Below are 22,521 nucleotides of genomic sequence, written 5' to 3'. Positions count from 1 at the left end.
GTGTGTGTGTGTGTGTGTGTGTGTGTGTGTGTGTGTGTGTGTGTGTGTGTGTGTGTGTGTGTGAGAGAGTGAGTGAGTGAGTGTGTGTGTGTGTGTGTTCTGAGGGGCGGTGTCCGTGGGGCAGCGGGAGGAAGGAGAGTGCATGTAGCACCGTGTAACCTACAGTAGATTCCACTTTTACGCACCAGTAGTTCGTGTAGTAGTAGGTGACCCGGTGTTTGTGTCTGAAAAGTGCTGTAAAAGTTGTTGTTTTGGTTTCCTCGTCGAACCTTAATCCCAGGTTGCTTTCATTACGTTTTGTATAAACACAGTTCGTTGCATATCTATCTCATTAGTACTTGACCAGGAGAGCTAATTGAAACGCCATCCCAGAAAGGCAGGATACAATTAAAGCAGCAAACCGGGAGTGTGTGCGGGGCCACCACCACCACCGCCGTCCTTTGAGCCGCACAGACAGACAAGTGTCCGCGCATCATCATGGGAGCGCATGGATGGATCTCAGCGCGTTATTATGGGTTCATTATGTGTGGATGTCTGGCGGTGATTCTTCTGTCCCGTGAAGCCGAAGCGGGCTGCGGGGAGAGAGAAAGCCCCCTGAACTGCTGCACCGGGCGAAATAACGAATGCTCCGAGTACAGCAAGCGCAAGACGGTCTGCTACTGTGACACCTACTGTCAGAAGACGGGAGACTGCTGCGAGGACTACCAGCGCGTGTGTCAAGTATCTGGTGAGCTTTGCTTGTTCTGTTCTAAGTCCGTTGGGTTCTCAAAGTGGGGTCCGGCCGGGGATCCCTCAAGGGGTCCTTGGGGGTGTTCCAGGGGGTCCCCCAAATGTGTTAGTAGCCTATAGCATCACAATAATTTTAACCACTTAAACCTTTTATACCTTTTATACTTTATACTATTCTAGCAGATCTACATGCAAGCTCATAGCGTGGCACTAGGTGCCATGCTATGAGCTTGTAGATCTGCTATTTTTGAAAAATCGTGAAAAACGTGTGCAAATCTTTGAATATAATATGTTTTAAACATTTGGTAACTCAAATCTTTGCTTCTGGGGTTGTCCCTGGCACCAAATATTTTGACATGGGGGTCCGCGGCCAAATACATGTCATTTTGGGGGTCCTGGACATGAAAAAAATTGTGAACCACTGCTGTAAGTGATGAAAGCGTTAGCCCGAGGAACAAAACGAAGCAAAAAAACACCTGTTGCGCGATTTCCTCCTTCTTTTTGAATTCTTCTTGCATTATTTACAACAGAAGTATCGTCCAGTGATGCCTGTTGTTCCTTTGTTTTACCGTTTGAGATGGTTGGCACGGAGGTGACACAGAGACAGTGAGACATACTTCACATAGCTGTCTGTCTTTGTTTATTATTGCTGTTTGCTTCAAGTGGCTGGTCACAGATGACAAAGTTTTGAGGTGAGATATTGGACAGTGGTTTGTGTACTTATGAGGGAGAGAGGGAGTGTGTGTGTGTGTGTGTGTGTGTGTGTGTGTGTGTGTGTGTGTGTGTGTGTGTGTGTGTGTGCGTGCGTGTGCGTGTGCGTGTGCGTGTGCGTGTGTGTGTGTGTGTGCGTGTGTGTGTGTGTGTGTGTTTGTTTGAGTTTGTGTTCCTGACAGGCCACATTTTGGGAAATCTTGGGACAAAACCAGTTGATTGCATGTATTATGGGGGACTAAATTGGTACTCCCAATTTGATGTCAGTTTTAGTCTATGGTTTATAAGGTTACGGTAAGGGTTAGGGTTTAGGATCAGTTAAAGAGAGAGAGAGAGAGAGAGAGAGAGAGAGAGAGAGAGAGAGAGAGAGAGAGAGAGAGAGAGATGTGCAGCTTGTTGAGCTGAATGAATGTCTGGAAGGTGCAACATAAATCAAAGGTATTAATATATATATTATAGTGAGGTAAGTGTTGGGAGGGGGTGTGGCACATTACAGCTGACACTATATATGGGCAAACAGACGAATGGAAGCCATGGGAACAGACAGCCAAACATCAGGATTTACAGTAAAAGTCAAACTGTGTGTGAGATGTGAGAGAGAGAGAGAGAGAGAGAGAGAGAGAGAGAGAGAGAGAGAGAGAGAGAGAGAGAGAGAGAGAGAGAGAGAGAGATGTAAATTCCAGAGTGATTATTTAACACTAAATTGGTGCCACAAGAGTCTATTGTTTACACTCAGAGTTAGATTATTACTACAGATCTCCCAGGATGTACTCCAACCTGGAAGGCAGAGCCTCTTTGTAGAAACATCCTGAGTTCAGATACCGTGATTATCTCCATATAGATGGCCTCAGAGCAAGACCCTTGTTTTAAGTGAGCACTAACAAGCACCTATAGGGAGGATCTTAGGTTCCAAGTGCACTTAAAACACAGCAGTGATCCCTCTCTTTAGGCACATTTAAAAGTATACACAGTGGGCCTTTTTGTTTGAGTGCTGTCTCTGTGTGATGTGAACTTGCTGGCTCCTCGATTCATCCAAACTGGCTTATGCATCGCATGGCCTTCCTCTTTTTAATAGACCCAGTGTTATTCTCTGTGTTATTAACATACTGTACGAGCTTGATTATCAAAACACATTAGAATGTGGAGAGGAATACCGTAACGCTGACCATCTGACAGGGCCCTATTGCACTTTATAAGGAACAAGTCAGCCCAGTCAAAATCCAGTCTCACCGTAGAGGTAATGTTGATGCAACATCTATCATTAGGTCATCTCACAACCAGCTGACTGGATTCCAATATAACCATATCCAGGTCCAGTTTCTCTCCTCTGCGTCTGCCAAGCTGAAATATTACAGGAGAAAGACCAGGACACCACCCCAGATCAGTGTTAGGTCATCCCCATACTGTGTTTGACAGCAGCGGGCCCCTGAAAGGTCCCTCTAACGGCTTCCAGACTGAGGCGATTAACGCAGTGGACATTGCGTGTCTGTGTGACAGAGCCAGTGCCGAGCAGAGCAGAACAGAACGGAACCGTCTCTGGGAACCAGAGCTTACAGTGAATCATATAGCAGGGGTTATGTACTCCATACATTATGCAGATTAAAGCACTGTTCCCTTCACAGGATGAACAGCAGTTTTTATGATCTCAGTTTTTAAGGTCAGGTGTTTAGATTTAGTTTCAATGAAAGTGTTTCACTACTCATGCAGTCACTGATGTCTGGTGTTATTGGGAGTTGCTGTTTGCCAAATGGACACCGGCTCTGTATAAAGTGATGGCGCCAAAAACTCCTTGAAGTGTGTTATTTGAACGATTGTTGTAATAAACTATCATAACACTTACTATTTTTAGAGGCTTTGAGGGGAACCTGTGTTTGGAACTTTAGTTTGACAGGTTAGAGATACACTGGCGTGTCTAGCCTGTTCTGGTGTTTTTGTCACAGCTTTGTAAACCTGGCTGTGACCTATGAACCCAGTATGGGTCAATGTGTTTAACAAGGAAAAATAAATACGACTCCCTCTCTTGCAAAATGTCTATTCTGAAATCTTTCTCTTTCTCCCCCTCCCTTCTTCTTCTCTCTGAAACCTTTACTGCATAAACAAAATTGTGTCACTTTGGCTCGAGTTGAAGCACCTCTAGGTTTTCTTGCCTGCCGTTAGACTCATCTGAACCTGATTCTGCAGCTCTGTAAGGCAGCGTCTGTCCTGGTCTATAATTAACACCCTGTCAGCTGCAGGTGAGTAAAGGCCTGTCACGGTGGGTGACATCAGAGGAAAGATAGAAAGACGTGTTTGAACCCAATGGAAAGAAATGCTTAATGACGCACTCGAAACCACGCTTGTTGCCACACAGCAGCAGGTGGGGGGATGTGTGTAAACATTTCATTATAATCATCAATCTTAATCCCATTATGTTTGGATTGTAGGCCTAAGCACACAGCAAAGTTCTCAGTGTTAACTAACTCATTTCCAACTTAACTAACTGAGGATTTTTATACTGTGACCGTGACGTCTGGTTGTTCTCAACTCAACAGGACACAGTCTTTCCCTCAAATGCATCAGAGGTCTGACCATCATTCATCTGGTCGTCCTCCTCTCTTCTCCTCCCTCATACTTATCCCTTCTGTTTTCCTTTCCTCTGCCTCCAGAGCATGTTGTTATGCCAGAATGTTTTCCTTTCTTCCTACCCCCCCCCCCCCTCTTTCTGACCAGGGTGTGGGCCGTGGTTGTAGCCAAGGGTTTGGCACTGCTGTGCTGAGACTGACCAGCTGTTGTAGTTATGGCTTTCTGTCCTGTTTCTCCTAGTATTCAGGTAGTAGCCTATACACACACAGTAGGGAAAGTGGGGAAAGGGAATATTTTCTGCTTTCCAGGGGAGCAGAAATTTTACTTTAACCCGCGACACGCTGACAGGCCTAGGTGACCGGACCGCTACGCCAGCAGTCCGGGCCACTCATCGGCTTCCCTGATTGGACAACCCAACCCATCGACTTCACGGATTGGTCTAGCTTTGTGTCATGTTTGTGCTACTGCTCCAATACACTGTACTGTAAGTGGTATCGTACACAACAGGTCAGTGCCAGACTCTGGTGGTGTAGTGGTGTGTGTAGTAACATTGCATGCTCATGCTCTCCACCATAACAGTCGACTCGACATATCATGTGTGTATTGTTAGAATAGACAGGAATCTGGCAAAAAATAAATCTGGCTGTGAAATCCGTGTAATAGGTCTACAATTTGTGTAGAAGTAGTGTGCTATCTATGGCTCTCAGAAGGTGCCTGAGGGTTGTGGGTGTGATTCCTCGTCTGCCCTGGACCCCTTGTGCCTCGGGACGATCACTGTCCACTACTGTGTCCTGTCTGGTCAGCAACACCTCAGGACGATCACTGTCCACTACTGTGTCCAGTCTGGTGGTCAGCAACACTCACGCACGTTGTTCATATGCGCTGACCTCAAAGTCAGAATTGTTGCGGTATTACAGCTCGTCGTCAGGAAACGCAGACGTGACCTATGACCAACTGAAGCAGATCCTGGCCATCAACTTGGGACAGGTGAACCTTGCCCTTCAACTGGACTCAGAGGAGTTCAAGGAGAAGTATGGTGGAGATAAGCCACAACCGACAGATAGCATTGTCTTCACCTGCCTGGCTGGGATTAGGAGCAAGAACGCTCTCGACGCGGCCACCTCATTGGGATACAAAGATGCACAGCATTACCCTGGTGGATGGCAAGACTGGGAAAAAAACGAACAGCTGAACTGATGGAGAGACAGCTAAACAGGAAGGCTCTCTCAATGGTTGAAGTCCCACCTGATCAGTCTATAACTGGAGTCTTTCTCAAAGGCTCTTATAAAAAAGATGGGTTGATTGTGCACTTATTATTATATAATACACAATTGTTAAGGCATAAATCTGCTGTGTGAATGCCAAAGACTTTAATACCCGCAGGAGTTTACCCACAGCTCAGCGACAACCATTTGTTTGCTACCAGCTACTATAACTGCTGCTCATTGATTGTAATATCTAACGTTATTAGTAATGGGTAACAGGTACCGCACTCCCTGGGTTCTCTCAACGGGTACAGCCAGTAGGTACAACAGGTATTGCATAACAGGGTGGAGCATGCTGCATGCATTCCTAACTTGCATCGTACCCAACTTACACCATTCCTGACTAGCGTGGTCCCAGAGTGAGGTAATAGTTACGGTAGCTTATTTAAGTTAAAGAACTATTGTAAAAGCACATAGATGAACACTGAATTCAAGTTCCCAATACTTTATTGAAATGTTTCAGACAAATCAGACTAGGTTAGGGTCAAATCCAATACATTGTTTTAGCTTAGCACTGTAGGGGCAGAGCCATCTGAAGAGGGTCTGTTTGTACAGTATGTGTGCGTGTGTGTGTGTGTGTGTGTTAGGCATGGGACGATATACGATATTATCGTATATCGCGATAAAAAACGTCCATGATAACGGTATCGCAGGGTACTATAATTATCGCAAAAATTATCAGGCTTTTGGGAGCAGCCCGGACAGTTGCTTGATTCAGTATTTAGATATTATATATATATATATTAATTTTATCAGACGCCCCTCTCTCTAGTCTTAACACCTAATCTGCCAGAATTATTTCAGATTTTTTGCTGTAGACTGCCAGAGATTTTTCATTGAAAAAAAAAGTACTCAGGAGCCGAGATACAGAATTTTAAAGTTTTAAGTTAACAAGGAAGTGGATAGGAGTTTAAATCTTCGATAAATCATATCTCCTTGGTCTTTGGGTCTAAAAACAAGAACGCAGATCTGTGTCTTTGGCAACCAGGCGAGAAATTAATTAGAACGCAGATATGCGTCTTTGGCAGCCAATGTGTTAACATTACCTGCCAAGATATTAAACATAGTTTTTTATCCCTTTGCCAGCGCAATTACCTTAATCCGACGATCTTTGAAACGCAGTGGAAGCCAGATTGTGTACAAAAAAAAGTCCCTGTGAGGAGGCGGAGGGATCCGTGTGTCCATTGGAACAATAACATTCCAACGCCGATCGGCCATTTTGGGGCTATGGCCCGTTGAAAACGGGTGGTTTTCAATGCATAAAAAAATAAACTGAGTTAGGAGTGTTTTTCTAAAAATCGCATAGTCAGGGTGGATGGATGTGAAGTTTTTTGGAATTACATCACATCCACATATTTATTCTCTGAGTGACGATGGATCATCCCAAAGCTGTGTTAGGGTGCCCCTTGTGGAATTAAAAAAAATAATAATAATTTGATAATAGAACGCCATGGCAGGCAACGTGTTAATTTGGTGAATCCATCCATCCACCCACTTATCCATCCATCATCCATCCAGCCATCCCTCTTCATCCACTTATCCAGAGGGTGGTGGAGGTAACAGTTCCAGCAGAGAATCCGTCTTCCCACATCATCCACTTAATAATCTCCACTGGTCCTTGGTCTACACATGTCACTGTGAACCACATGATGTTTTTATGTTTCCCCTTCGTCTGCATTTTCTCCTGAGGGCCATCCTCTTCATCTTTCTCTGATATGCTTCGACCCCGTTGCCATTTGCAGTTTGTTTGTTTATTATTATTATTATTATTATTTTTTAAAATGGGATCACAGTTTGTTTCTCTTTTTATAGGGCTATGTTCAGAGCCGTCTGGGAGAAATGTGGGGCCCGCTGCGAAGTCGCGTGTGCGCGCCCCCATCCTCGCGCGCGGTTTTGGGCGGATATTTCCGAGTTTTTGGTGGTTATTTGCGGTGATTTCTTTTTATAACTCTTAACAAATGTGATTCTGTTCATTAAAAAAAAAAAGAAAAAAAATCTTTTTTTTTCTTTTTTTTGCGGGGCCCCCCCAAGCGCGGGGCCCGGTGCGGCCGCACCGCTCGCACCACCCTTCCTGCGGCCCTGGCTATGTTATGGTTTCAGTTATTGTTGGTAGTCATGGCCGCCAGTTCCCACCTGATGTCATGTGTGAGTTCAGACTGCTCCACACCATACTGAATAACTGCTAGCTTGCATAACATCTTCAGATTAGGACTTAAATCTAAGATCAGCACACCTGTTGACCTGATCATGGTCAGGTCAACAGGTGTGTTGTATCCTCCAAAGAGGATGATACGATCTCCCACCATGCAACAGCCCATCAAATTCCTACCACATGGGGCTTTCCCTTTGGGCTCAACCTTCTTCCACGAGAGGATCTGTGGATTGAATTTCCACAGATCATTGAATAATTGCTTTGAGTTGCTGCCACCAAATATGTACAGCTCTCCATTGTAGGCAAAGGCTGAATGACCCGCGCGTCCTTCTGGAAGAAGCTGTGGAGAAGGTGTGCTCAGCCAGCAGTTGGTCTCTGTGTCAAACACACTGATGTTGTTTTTGAAGTCCCACTGGACCCCCCTGCCCCCAAATACAAAGATCTTTGTCCCGATGATGGTTGCAGAGTGACAGAGTGCAGTTGGTGGAGTGGCTCTGGTGTTAATTAAAGACCAGACCATTGTGGTTGTGTCCAACTTGTAGATGTCATTAGTGTGTCCAGTCAGCTGGGTGATTCCTCCATAAATATACATGACCTTCCTCAAGACACAGGCTGAGTGGTGGTACCTCCCTTCTGGAACGGTATCAGAAATATTGGGTTTGGACCATCTGTGGTTGTCAACATCAAATGAATAAAGCACGTTACAAGTAAGGATATCCCCCCCAGATGTAGACAATATCTTCTACCAGAACAGCTGTGTGGCCCATATGCACACAGGGAACCTCAAGGTGATGTTCTCCTCCTCCAGTTTTCACTGTGGTCAACTTCATCCAGCGTAAAGACAATGTGTTGAAGATGTGGACATTGCTATCACTGTGGTTGCAACCGCGATCGCAACCTTCAAAAGAGTACAGCTTGTGTCCGACTGCCACAGCAGCCGGCCAGGAGGAAAGCCTATGTCCTCCTTTCAGATGTATCGTCCAGTGAAACATTTCACACACCAGCACCACTGTGAATCAGTGCAACTAATTTACAGAAGAGGTTAGAAGGCAGGGCAACGTGTTGCTAACAGTTTCTGAATGGTGTTGTGTTGGGAAATAGAATAAAAACATTTAAAAGGACAATTATGTTGAATGTGATGACGATGGTGTGATGTCATTCCTAGATGACATCATTATTATGGAATAGCTGATGACGTTACTCAAAGTGAATGGCCACTTTAGCAAAATCTATAATCTGAAATGTGCTAATAATAAGATGTGTTTTGTCAGTACTATGACACCAGTACTATGACATCAGTCATCCATATTTGGGCACATCGAGATAAAGACACGCAGACAGATATGCAGAGATGTAGAAAGGCAACAACACCTTGGAAACAGAGTGTTTGTGGACTGGTAAGAGTTTGAGGCTCGATGCTCAGGAAGAGCTTCTACCCAGCAGCTGTTAAGAGTCATAAACAAGGACATGGTCAGTTCATAGGTGGATTTAATGGGGGGGGGGCAGGGTGGGAATTGCCCCCCCCTGGCGGCTGGGGACGTTTTTTTCTTTTTCTTTTTTCAATATATATATATTTTTTTTTATATATATATATTTTTGTAATAAAAAAATATGAATTGTGAGACATAAATCTGAATTCTATATCTGTTGCGCAGTAGTTGGGAGTCGGATCTACTGTACACTTTATGGAGTAAATGTTTTGTACTGAATTAATTAACCAAAGTAACCGAATTAAAGTCACAACCCCCCCCCCAAAAAAAGAGTAACAACCCCATGGAAAACCCGAAAATTTGCGCTTGTACTGAATTAACCAAAGTAACCGAATTAAAGTCACAAACCCCCCAAAAAAGAGTATCAAACGCGCGGAAAACCCGAAAATTTTGCGCGCTCGCATGCGAGCCTGTGCCCCCCCCAGGGCTAATGTGAAACTCCGCCTATGGGTCAGTTCCTGTCTTTCTAGAATATCTAATCTTCTTCATCTTCACCCCCCCCCCCCTCTAAGATATCTAAGATATACTAAGTGGCATTTTAAGATTTTTAAGCATATTTACATCATCGTGATAATATCGTAAATCGCAATTATTTTGCTCACAATAATCGTGACATGAACATTTCATATCTTCCCATCCCTAGTGTGTGTATGTGCTTGTGTGTGTGTGCGTGCGAGCCTGTCTGTCTGTCTGTCCGTCTGTCCGTCCGTCCGTCCGTCCGTCCGTCCGTCCGTCCGTCCGTCCGTCCGTCCGTCCGTCCGTCCGTCCGTCCGTCCGTCCGTCCGTCCGTCCGTCCGTCCGCCCGCCCGGGGCTAATCTTGAACCAGACGGCTCAGTGCCAAATTGATTGCATGCTGCCAGTAGGTCAAGGAAATGAATGTTTCATATATATACTTTTTGAAAATATTAAACTTTTTAAAACTTTAATTTTATACTGAAAGTCAAAGAGTTCAGATTGGGCTGAAACTTTGGCCAAATTTGTGGATGACTAAAACATACAGTAATACTGACATCATAGATGACTAACGTCATACATGTAACATGACTGATGTCATAGATAACTGACATCATAGACTTGACAGAGAGATCCACATGGGAGCCACAGCGTTATTACCCTGTCTTGTTTATCGAGCACAAGATAGCTAGTGCATGTCTTCACTCTTCTTGTGTCTTTCTCCAGCCTCAACATTTATGCTGTTCAATTAGGTTTGAATTGTTAATTGAACTCTGAAAGTGTCAACACTGAGAACCTTTCTGTGTAGAGTGAGAGTTGAGAGTGGGATGAAGGTGCAGCAGAGTGAATTTGGTACACATGGATGCATTGCCTGCTCAGACATGAGCAGGACTGGGGGACTCTTGCCTCATACTTCTGAGAATATAAGCCATTTGATCTCCTGACTTCCATTGCGTTTTCACCTGTATCCTATCCCTCGCTACTGTGACAATCCCAACTTCCCTCCTCGGATTAACCAACCTCTACTGTATGTCAGCAGCGGTTTATAACATCTTTATTTATTCATTTTATTCATTCATTTTAACAAAAAGCCGTCTCAGCTGTGTTTTGTAAATGAGTCCTCAGTCCGCTCGGCTCAGCTCGCCCTGCAGTGTCTGCAGGAAACATTGAAGACGTCAAGCCTGTTATTACGGTTTAGTCCTGTGTCCTTCACACCTATTAACAGGTTTATGCTTGTTGTACAACATTATTAACTGAGTTTAATAGTGTGTGTGCGTGCGTGTGCGTGTGTGTGTGTGTGTGTGTGTGTGTGTGTGTGTGTGTGTGTGTGTGTGTGTGTGTGTGTGTGTGTGTGTGTGTGTGTGTGTGTGTGCGTGCGTGCGTGCGTGCGTGCGTGCGTGCGTGCGTGCGTGCGTGCGTGCGTGCGTGCGTGTGTGTGTGGGGGGGGTCCTGTGCAACAGCTGGACATCTGGGTCCCATCAGAGAGGAGGAGGTGGGGGAGGGGAGGAGGAAGGAAAGGGGCGGGGGGGGGGGGGGGCTGCGGGACAAAACAAGAGGACAGATGGGGAGATGGGATAGTGGGGGACAGACAGATAAAGGGAGGGAAACAATGCAAACTGGGACGGCTGGTCTGATAGCAGGTTCATAACCCCTTTGTTATGAAACCATAAAATGGAATAGAGGAAGAAAGAGCTGGATGAGGGACACTGTAGCACCATCTCACTGGCAAGACAATCCATTTTGCTCTCTTTAGCTTTAGTTTCTGCCTTGAGATTGCCTGCCAAAGTATAAGATAAAGGAGAGGAACTTGCGTAGACTTTCATTTTTATTTTGGTTCAACAAGTATCGGGACATTTTGTCTGAAGCTGTGCCACGAACACAAATGGGAAATAACCCTCTCCAAGCAGTCAAAACATCCTCATTGCTTTCATTCTACGAAGCAAAATCTGTACATTTTTACTGAAGAATTAAATTAACTGCTGTGTAGTGCAAATGTTTTTCTTTAATGCAGCTTTCTTTCTTTTCCTTTCTGTTTAACTATTGTGAATACAGTGTTGCACACTCTATACAGCCATTATACACTGAAATCTTAGCAAATACTGTAATTTGACAATACCCTTAAGTCCATTGATGTTAAGCATCATCATCATCATCATCATCATCAATCACTCACTGAATATTTCTCAAATGGAGAAAATCTTACAGGCAGAACAGTTGCTATTTTATTTTTGAGGGGACAAAAGCTGAACATGCTGACAAGCACCAGCACCAGGGGGGTCCGGGGGTCAAAGGTTGTTTTTGGAGAAGTTGTCGATGACAGGAGGGGTGCAGGGGACAGCAGTCGCGGTAAAGTGCCCATGGGTCAGACAGTGTCAGACTGTCAGCGGTGTTATCATGTGGGTGGTGGAATTCTTGCGCCGGTGGTACCAGCAACCGAGCGGGGGCCACCAATGTTTGTTAATTGCCTTGTGACCCCTGGTGGCTCAGGGGCAATGGGCTGAGACCTCCAGACACATTCTGAGCTGTGTGTGTGTGTGTGTGTGTGTGTGTGTGTGTGTGTGTGTGTGTGTGTGTGTGTGTGTGTGTGTGTGTGTGTGTGTGTGTGTGTGTGTGTGTGTGTGTGTGTGTGTGTGTGCGTGCGTGCGTGCGTGCGCGTGCGCGCGCCCGTGCGTGTGCGTGTGCGTGTCACCAGAGGGGTAATACCCCACATTTCCTCTTGGGTGCGGGAACCAGTCGACCCTGGCGGGGCACACCCTGCCTGTTGGCCTTCCCTCAGCAGTAAAAGACCTCTGAGTCTGACAACTGCTCTGCCTGCCTCACATGTTCTCTCTCCTCTGTAAGAAGAGCAATGCAGCAAAATGCACAGGCCGGCCAATAAGCTTGCGATTTTATATCAAGAAGGAAGGATAGGTTTTTCCGTGTAAGTGACAACTGAGGGTGGAACATGCTCAAAGCGGTTGGGGGTTTTATTTGGGAAAATAAATGGTCAGGGCTGTGTGTGAGTGTGTGTGTGTGTGTGTGTGTGTGTGTGTGTGTGTGTGTGTGTGTGTGTGTGTGTGTGTGTGTGTGTGTGTGTGTGTGTGTGTGTGTGTGTGTGTGTGTGTGTGTGTGTGTGTGTGTGTGGTTATCTGGGAAAGGCGAGCGTCAGGTGGGCAGCACTAATGTGCAGGAATGCAGAGATTCCACAATAGCTTTGTGGATTGCCTGTGTCACTGAGACCCCCCCCTCCCCACACACACCCCAACAGGACCATGGGAATGAACTGAGCAGGCGGTACCTTGAAAGCTCTCGCTCTCTCATTCTTTTTCTCTCTCTCCCTCTCACTTTCACACAACACAGTACACACACACACGCAATCGCTCATACACACTCTCTCATATACACACACTCACTTGCTTTGACTCTCATACCCACATATGCGTGTGTTGTGTGCGTGTGTGTGTGTGTGTGTGTGTGTGTGTGTGGGGGTGTGGGTGTGTGTGTGTGCATGCACGACTGCGCGTGCATATGTGTGTCAGTGTGTTATGGTGACAGAGTGAGGAAAATTAGATGATGATGGGGGATTAGATTCAGTTATGGTATATTTATCCCCGCACTTGCCATAATTCCACAAAGGACAATGAAGGGAGATCAAGCTGTGTGCACCTGCTTCCACTATCCTGAAGAGTTGTATGTGCTTATTATACAGACGAATTAACCATAGGCTATAAATGCTGGAATGAAAATGAATTAAAAACAAAACAAAAACATTTCAGTGTTTTGTGTGCTTTTAACAGTACATTTTATGCTACTTGTGCATTTTTTTTATTTCATTCACATGCGTGCACATGCATGTGTGTGCATGCATGCCAACAAATGTATGAATAATTTTGCAATTGTGTAGCCAAACTTGCATGTCATCTTAAATTGATATTTGGGCCTCGTGTGTCATTCCCTCTTTCAGAAGTAGACGTTAAATGTCTGTTCTCAGCTGTTAAATCTGTTCGTCCAGGCCTCATTACTCTGGGAGAGGTTTGACTTTGATCAGAGCAGCCATCTAACTAATAGAGCTTCCGCCTCCTCCACTTTAATTGGTTGAAATGACTCTCTGAATGGGTGACTTGATTGTTGTTGCAGCTACTGTGTGTGTGTGTGTGTGTGTGTGTGTGTGTGTGTGTGTGTGTGTGTGTGTGTGTGTGTGTGTGTGTGTGTGTGTGTGTGTGTCTGTGTGTGTGTGTGTGTGTGTGTGTGTGTGTGTGTGTGTGTGTGTGTGTGTGTGTGTGTGTGTGTGTGTGTGTGTGTGCGTGCATTAGTGCACAATTTGAGTTTTTATGTATGGGTGGCTTAACAGAAACCAGAGGTGAACACAGAATGTAGAATGTAGGCTCCTGTTTGTAGGGCGCCACATAGCTAGACATAGACTTCCTGAGTCTGGCTTTGTTGACAATGCACTTGCCACCCGTCCAGACATACCTGTAAGTGAATATTTTATTCAGTATTGTACATATGCAGCTCTGTACCTGTGTATTCACTTGCACACTTAAGGGCAACCCCATCCCAATAAATGGACACGTATGAAGTAAGAGCAAACGCTGTGCAACTTGGTTTTTACATCTTTGACCTATGTGTTCTTAACTCACCCAACCCTCAGCTGATCTCAGTTTCTCCCTGCTTCCCCAGCAGCCATTGACTGCGTGGTGGGACCATGGGGTCCCTGGTCTGCGTGCACGTCTCTGTGCGGGGTTGGCAGCACGGAGCGGAGTCGCCAAGTATCCATTCCCCCTAGAAACGGAGGCACGCCCTGCCCTGACCTCAAACAGCGAAGAGGATGCTTCGGAAACGACGCCGTTTGCAGCAGTTCCAAAGGTAACGCTTAAAGGAGCAATAGACATCATTCAGTCACTAGATTTTGCACTTTTACCACACCTTGCATACGTTTTTCTATTTCCTTGTCACCTCTATAAGGCAGCAAAGGTAGCAATCATGTAGTCCACGAAACTGTAAGACGACGGCTGCCTCTGATGAATGTATTTAGGGTATAGCGGGTATCTTACCCAACATAAACACATGGGTAATGGCAGCCATCAGCTCAAGGCTTAAAGGAGTAAACAAAGCTCTCTGTCACATGACTGACGACCAATTTGTACCTAATTTGGTGATTCTGAAAATAGTACAAGCTCATAGCACATTGCAATGTGACAAAGCGTATCATTGTACGACAAAGCATAAATCAGACTTTATATCAGGCTTAAGTCAGACAGGGAGTTCTGCACAGACAACGTTCTGTGCATGAGTAAGTGCATGTGCACACTGCACACCACATCTACTGTACACCTGGTCAAAATTCTATGGGGCCAATTATAGTACATCCATTTGGCATTTCAATATTCTCTGAGGTAGCTGTTGTTGACAGTTAGCATCATGTTCACACAAAACTGGTCCAGAGTCTTATCTACAGCTGCACTGCTTCAAATCCACCCTTTCTCCCACTGAATCACTTTCCTAGTAGTGAAACAGCAGAGTCCAAGACTTCCAAGAAAGGCTCAGGTTTACACAGTCAATGATTTACGCAATAGTAGTACTTCCTTTCACATACGTTTGTTTGCCTAAGCCAACAATCCTGGGTCAATGAATCATATCAATGGGAGAAGATATTGCGAGTGAAACTTGAAATGTGTGTATGTGCTTTCACCCATGTGTCCTCTCCCTCTTATAAAAGGAGGACATATTCGCAACCAGATGAAGGTCCATATGACGAAAGCATTTCTTTCTTTTGTAGTTAGTTCTGCTCCTGAGCCCAGTTGGGTTGGATGTGCACACCTGCTCACCTTTTTGTAATGCTCTCCTCTCCCTCTTATAACATGACATGATTGGGTTTTAAAGTATTGCTTTTCCCCCAATCCCACTCCTTGCAGAGGTGGCAAAGATCCTGCCTGATTCATTCAAGAGGAACTTCAAGGACCCTTGGAGACGACCACACATGCTGATGAAGGAGGAGAGGCCCAGGTATAGGGGCTTCCATTGGCAGGCAACTAATACAAACACCAGTGTGAGACTACTGACCCAGACAGCCCACTCGGTCTCTATAGCATATAGTCATGCGCACATGTAAGGGATGTAGAGTTGGGAGGGGGGGGTAACTACTACACAGTCTACTACACAGTAACTACTGCACAGTTAAACCTTAACTGTGAGCCATGAGCCATGGCTCGTGGCTCATGGCTCATGGCTTCCGATAGTATCTAGTACAGAGCTATGAGCCATGGCTTGGCTCACAAAGTATAAATTAGGCTTAACTAGCACATCTGCAGTGGATAGAGGTGGTCTTCCTGCTCTTCTACTGTCTGAGACATTTTGACCGTGATCAGGTAGGAACACTACTGGTTGAGTGGTATTGCTTGAAGCTCAATGCACAGTATCTCCCCCCAAGTTGGCCTCACATCTTAGCTTAGTGGCATATATTTTGTCTCCTGCGCAGAAGAAGCACTTACATCTTGATTTGAGGATTGCAGCTTTAATTTAACTGAGAGTCTACAAAGGTAAAGGTCTGTAGACTCTCAGAGTTACAAATGATAAATGAGCACTGAGGATTTTACTGTGTAGCATACAAAATAATCTGTCAAGTACAGTGTTAATAGAGCCCACTGCATAGTTAGGATCGGTAAATGCAGTACAGTAACAAATACCCTGAACAACTAAAGGATACAACATTATTATTGTCATTATAATTACTATTGTTATTATTATTATTATTGACTTGCCTATATTGCTCTGAGGCTGAAGCTTTTATTTTGAAAACTTTGCCTGTTTCATAATTTCTATGTCACTATTTCAAAAACTTTTTGAGATGGAATTCATGTGAAGTTTTGAGTTTGACTCAGAATTTGTTTTCAGATCACCCTGAGTAGCAAAAGATAAGAAATTGAGACTAAGGCCAAGGTTACCATAACGCACAAACTAAGCTTGAAATTACTTTGACGGCAGGAGGTAACCTTTGTCACTGTATGTTTGTGTGATGAGCTGACCTTGATTGATATGGCAGCAGTACTAATCCACGTAAAGGGCAAAACTTCTCTGCATGCACGTCACCTCTGATCAAAGCTGATTGTGGATGGGGCTCAGTGTCAGGACAATCAGACCCCAGGGAACACACATCTTGGCCTGTTTCCTGGCTAAACCGAGCCTTTTACCCAGATTAAAGTGGACATCGGATACCTTTGTTTTGACTGAAGCACAAAGCAAGTGAGGATTGGAAGTGGATTACTCATAAATGTGAGGCCTTATCCATGATTAACACAGTGCTAGGCTGATTTCTCATGGACATCTGGCACGCTGACTAGTTGCCAACGGTGTCTTGGAAATTGACCCAGAAAATGTGGTTCTGACCTGGTGCCAAAATGGGATGAAATCATGATCTGTAAGGGTTATCTTTGGTGTACAAAATGATCAGCATCAGCCTTATTGCAAGACAGTGTGGCATTTCCTGGGATTTAGGTCTCCAGCATAAGAGACAACATGTCTATCACTGAGCTAAGATAGAACATCTGCTTGCCCAGGGGAGATATTGCGCTTTGGGCTTCAGGCACCACTTATCAACTAGAAGAGCAGGTAGACCACCTCCAACCACCACAGATGTGCTAATTAGTTGTATAAATATACCATACCGTAACCCTACCATACAAATTGGTCAAAATAACATTTTATTCACTAAAATAAGTTCCAGATTGCAGCTTTAACTTACATATAGCTTAACACAGAATTAAGCCAGAACAGGTCTGAAAACAAGATTTCCTTTGCTTATTGTTTGCAGCATTGAATTTCTTGTTGTTGCTCAATATTTCTTAAAATTTTATGACTTGTTTGCAACCAGATTATATAAAATGTGAACCGCAATGCAAGCCTGAATACTCAAAATGGATCCAATTGTCTTGGTATAATTCTGCCAAAGTGCAAACCACTTGTAAATTCTGGGTGTGATCGAGGTCTTGCGGCAAAGGTTCATATTTCATTCAGCAAAACATCCCAATGCGGATGATTTTTAGTCACAACCAAGTGGATCAGAGACAAAACAAATAGGGCTCAAGTTCAAAGTAGCTGCCACAGAGAACACAGTGAACTGGAAAACAAGCCTTCATTATTGTTTCGAGTTCACAGTATGAGCAAGGCTGGTGTTACTGTAGGTGACCATGACCCTGCTTGGACACACTGAAATAGAAAACGATTGAGTTGCTTAACGATGTAAACCCTATATAATTTGTTGACCGGAGTCACCCAGGGCTCTATAGTAGGTCCCCTCCTTTTTTCCCTCTACAGGTGATTGCGTAGTGAGATTTCTCCAATTTGGTGCAATGTTACCATTATGTTTACCAGTGATAGAATATGACCTTCTCAGATAGTTTGTAAAAGAAAACGTGAACTGACCTACTGAGGTATTTGTTTGGAGAAATGACAAAGTTCAGAGAAATGTATGTGTTGATAATATTTGTAATTATACCACCAGCACCACCATTACACTATTAATGTCATGCACCCTCTAGAGGCAGCTTGCGCACACCAGGGGGTGCACACACCAATTCCTGCTTTTCACTGAATATAGCCGATGATCTACAAGCTCACAACACGTTGCAAAACAACACGTTTTTGCCGGTTTATATTAAGCATCTCAAGGAGATGAGTGTAGTTACGGTAAAAGCCTTTGTTTTCATAGTGTTTTCTATTTTAATTCTGTAATGCATTTAGACTCTATTTAATAAAGGTGCTGTATAAATCAAGTTTAGTACGATGAAGGGGGTATAGTAATAATGCCACAACACCATTGGTTAAAGACTGTTAACCAATGGCTAACAGTCTTTTATCTTCTTATGCGTGATTGTAGTTACTGATCCAACTTAATTTGAAGGGTCGGACCTCCATGGTGTCTTTCATCAGTCCATCGTAGGTTGATTGCTGATTGCTTCAAGGTAGAGAAGACAGAAGAATGCCGTTTTGGAGTCTTTTAAAACAGCCTGTAACTCTTCAGGTACTTCTGAAGGTTTCCTGCATGGATTTCTTTTGCTGATGTTTGTAGTGGCATACATCATGAGAGAATGATAACAGCCCTAGACTTGATTCAAACAATGAGATACTACTGGTTAGGTATGTTGCGTTGTGACTGGCAGTCTGTTCACTATCTGGGTTTCTTAGAGTAATCTCAAAGTCCAGCTGTGTGTTTTGGCTTGGGTTCACCCTGCAGACCATGTGTCTGGATTTCAGTACCAAATATTCGCGAGGTCCTTCAGTAGAGGAGAATCAGTTCTATTAAAGCCTTTAACCATTAACTTATGGATGTGAAAAATATCCATGAACTTCTTGATGATTCTCTCTCTCTTGCTCTCGCTCACTCTCTCTCTCTCTCTCTCTCTCTCTCTCTCTCTCTCTCTCTCTCTCTCTCTCTCTCTCTCTCTCTCTCTGTCTCTCTGTCTGTCTGTCTGTCTCTCTCCAGTTATTGTGTGTACCTGCGGATAAAACAGGCTAATCCAGCATGCAAACTCAAACTGTGGAGTGCCCAGCTGGTCCGAGAGAGACTGGTCTGTGCAGAGTGCCAGAGTGACGCCATGTCAAAGACAGACCACTGTAGTGGTGATGGCCTAGAGAGCACCAAGTAAGAAACCAAAATTATTATGTACACAGTAAAATCCGGATTGTTAATATACAATATACTTCTACACAGCAGCAAATCAATGTTCATGTTGAATTCCTAGAACATTCTGGACTGCAGCCTCGGCGCCTGGATGTCACGGCTCATGGGTGCGAGAGTCATCCTCAGACGGCTGCCGGTGCCCACCGTATTCTGTGCTGTTCGTGTGAGCCGCCCGCCACATCACAAACCCTCTCACCCATGATGCTGGGACATGGTTACAGCAGCTCCGACTCAGCCAAGGAGAACCCTGCCATCTAAATCCAGACTCCCCGAGTCCAGCGTGACTAGAGGAGATCTGTGGTGTCCTGCCATTTTTACCCAATCCACCTCATACTCAGTACCGTATACACTCATACTATGCACTCAGAAATCTTGTAAACCTATATTTTTACACCACACTATGTACTTTATCTTTTTCCTCCAAAGCACAGTGACAGCTATGCGTTTTTTGTTTTTTGTTTTGTTTTTTACCACTGAATCTTATAGACATCGTAAGATGCCTTGACAATATACTGTCTTATGATTATCTCAAGACATGGCCATGGGTATTTTTTATTATATTATAAGCCTACTATATTATTGTACTATGCAAACTTTAACGATTACATTTTTAATATATAATGTCCTATAAATCATAACTGATGCTTTCCCAAACCTTATAAAATTGTACAGAATAACTAGAATTACAGGTATATTTAATGACACATTTACAGCAAAAGAATCCGTGAACAACTACATGACAAATGCAATAATACAAAATTACAACAATAAACACTACTATTTGCAAACAGTAGTAGTCTAAAATGATTTACTATTTGAATATTTATTGTTTTAGTACATAGAGTAATTGAAATACTGCTACTACTATGGATGTGAATGTAAGATTTATTTCTTTTTTTTTAATGAAGATTGTATTATTGGGATTGTGGGTTATGTTGCTCTCAGTGATGACCCAGTAGTTGCCATGGTTGCCTGTAGACTTTGCACCAAGCTCTATGTGCTTCTTAGGTTTTCAGAAGCATGTGTGGTGTGGAAACCGTGTAGGATGGCCCCTCGAAGAAGATCTTGGGGCTTTGAGTAGTAAAAGGTGGGGTGTTGTTGTCAACTGGATTTCTAATTCATTCAACACCAATGAAAGCATGTTTTATTACATGTAATGTTGCATTTTTCACCAACGGTCCAACAACAGAGATAAATCTAAATGCATCAGGAATAGCCTACATGTTTATAGTGTCTACCTCCATGAATGCAAATGCATTTTGATTATGTATAAATATATAAATATATTATTTTGCTTTATACATTTTCTACTTTTGATTAATGTGTGTGATGTACTCTACTGTATATGTGATGGCTTTAATTCTGTGTTTCCACCAGTATGAAACATACTTTTCTTGCTGCACCCAGTCCAAAAGCCTTTCGTTCACAAGGCTTCAGAGGCGCTAAAAACTCCCCTAGGTACTGGACTAAATTGCGTCCCTATAATCAATTGTCTCTTGTAGTTTATTCCCAAGAATGTAACCATCCTGTTCCTGAGCAGTGATCTACTCAATGATTTCAATGGTTGCCTATGGGTACTTTGTACGGACCCTCATTTCAGTGGTTCTCTTTCTCCTGCGTGTCCATGACTGAAAGCTAACATCTTTTTTATTTAGTTTTCACTTCCTCCCGCATTTAAAATCGTATTAGCTACACAGGTGAGTTTTATCAGTAAGCCGAGTAAGGCATCATCCAACATTGCTCACACTTCCGTAGCCCCGTTGTCAGGCCAGATAGTTATTCACTCCCATCACTTATTAGCACCATCTCCTCCCTGAGCTCCCCCAAAGCCTCATGGGCACACAGCTGTGTCTCCTTTTCCTCCTCTCCTCCCGTCTTCTCCTGTGTTGTCAATGTTGAGTGTCTCTTTAGAACGCACTACAGATGAACCCAGTACAGTAGTGTGTTGCTGAGTCCAGGAACAAGCCTGGTATCCTCTTGTGTGTTCGACCGTCTGTCTTTATGTTTATTTATTTGAAAGCAAATGATCATTTTAGTGCAGCAACAACATACTCTTGTACACTTTCCATTAGTGAAAATAAACAGATACGAATATACCATCATTTCTTGTCTTGTCATATATTTTTATTTGCTTGTATGCAGTGGTGGAAAATAAGTATTGTACCATTATGAGGTACTTGATAGATTAACTATACAAATACAAATATTCAAAATATACAAATATAATCTAAATTAGAATGTATTACTCTTTGTGATTTACTATTTGGGGAGGGGTAAAGCTGCCTAGCAAATAAAGTAGTTACAATACGCCCTTTCTAATACCAACTGCAACATTAAGTACACATTAATGCATCAATAATTATAATACAATCAAGTTATATTTATTATTCTGAAATTGGCCATTCTTTATAATGAGTAATTTTACTTTTGGTGCTTTAAAGGTATGGGTACGTGATATCTTTTGGTTAAAACAAAACGTTTTTTGTTAAAATGTTAAAGCACTATATTCTGATAGTAATCATTGCTATATAGAGTGTTTGTTCAGTAACAGGGGTCTCCCCATCTCTCCAGCTCTTTAATAAACAGAAAATGTCAGGTGGGTTACAAGAATTCATTTATCAGCCTCATTTCTATAGTGTTCCAGTTACATTTTGTCTGCTCATTCTTTGTCATCACCAATTTCACTTGTTTAATCTATATCATGTCTGAGTTCTCTATCCTGATTGGATAAAATTGGTATCCTGACCTGAAAATGCATTTTTTTGTTTAATAAAGAGATGGAGAGACATGGAGACTCCTGTTACTGAATAAACACTCTATAGCAATGATTACTATTAGAATATAGAGCTATTTAACACTAACCAAAGAAAATCACTTACTCTACCTTTAAGTATACAAGTATTTTTATCCTAATGCTTTTTGTGCTTTTATGTAAGTTAGATTTTCAATGCTGGACTTTTACTTGTAAAAGAGTACTTGTACACTGTGGTATTTCTACTTAAAGCTGCACTATGTAACTGTTGTATCCCGGATTTGAACCCGGGTCTTCTGCGTGAGTGCTGAATTTCTTACCACTGAGCTAATAGAGCCTGCCTGCCTTCTTCAGGGGAGAAATAGAATCAAAATTTGTGTCAAACCAGAGAAACAGGTCATCAAATGTCTCAATAGAAGAGCAGTGAGACCAAATACAACCACCCCAATTGTATAAATATTGTATTAACATGCTCTACCACACAGATTGGTCAAAATAATATTTTGTTTAAAAAAAAAAGATACATATTAAATACAGCTTTAAGTTAATGATCTGATTCTACACCACTGATTGTACAGTATGTAAGCAATAACTAACTACTGTATTTACAGTACAGTACAGGCCAAGCAAGGTCTGCTTTCAGATTTCTGCCTTTTTATTTATCCAGTGTCGTACGACGGTGTTGTGCACCAAAAATAGCACATCTACAACCTCAGAATGAGTCGCCTGATTGTAGTTTGGCTATTTT

General features: G+C 43.3%; 1 protein-coding gene across 2 annotated transcripts; it reads left to right on the top strand.

The window, feature by feature from the left end:
- The first annotated feature begins 208 nt into the window (after positions 1-208).
- LOC308088106 (somatomedin-B and thrombospondin type-1 domain-containing protein) lies at positions 209-21,005 on the top strand. Of its 2 annotated transcripts, none has more exons than XM_080432462.1 (5): positions 209-727; positions 14,026-14,208; positions 15,258-15,348; positions 18,824-18,982; positions 19,083-21,005. In XM_080432462.1, exons 1-5 carry the CDS (start codon positions 478-480, stop codon positions 19,186-19,188), a joined length of 789 nt encoding a protein of 262 aa, XP_080288588.1. In that variant the 5' UTR covers positions 209-477; the 3' UTR covers positions 19,189-21,005. The 2 variants fall into 2 exon arrangements, with proteins under 2 accessions (XP_080288588.1, XP_080288587.1); XM_080432461.1 differs by having other exon boundaries at positions 14,023-14,208.
- The last annotated feature ends 1,516 nt before the right edge of the window (positions 21,006-22,521 follow it).

The sequence above is a fragment of the Gymnoscopelus braueri genome, assembly GCF_963280865.1.
Source record: "Gymnoscopelus braueri genome assembly, chromosome: 7".
Lineage (NCBI taxonomy): Eukaryota > Metazoa > Chordata > Actinopteri > Myctophiformes > Myctophidae > Gymnoscopelus > Gymnoscopelus braueri.
Note: the sequence above shows the minus strand (reverse complement) of the source record. Positions and strands in the feature narration are given on the sequence as shown.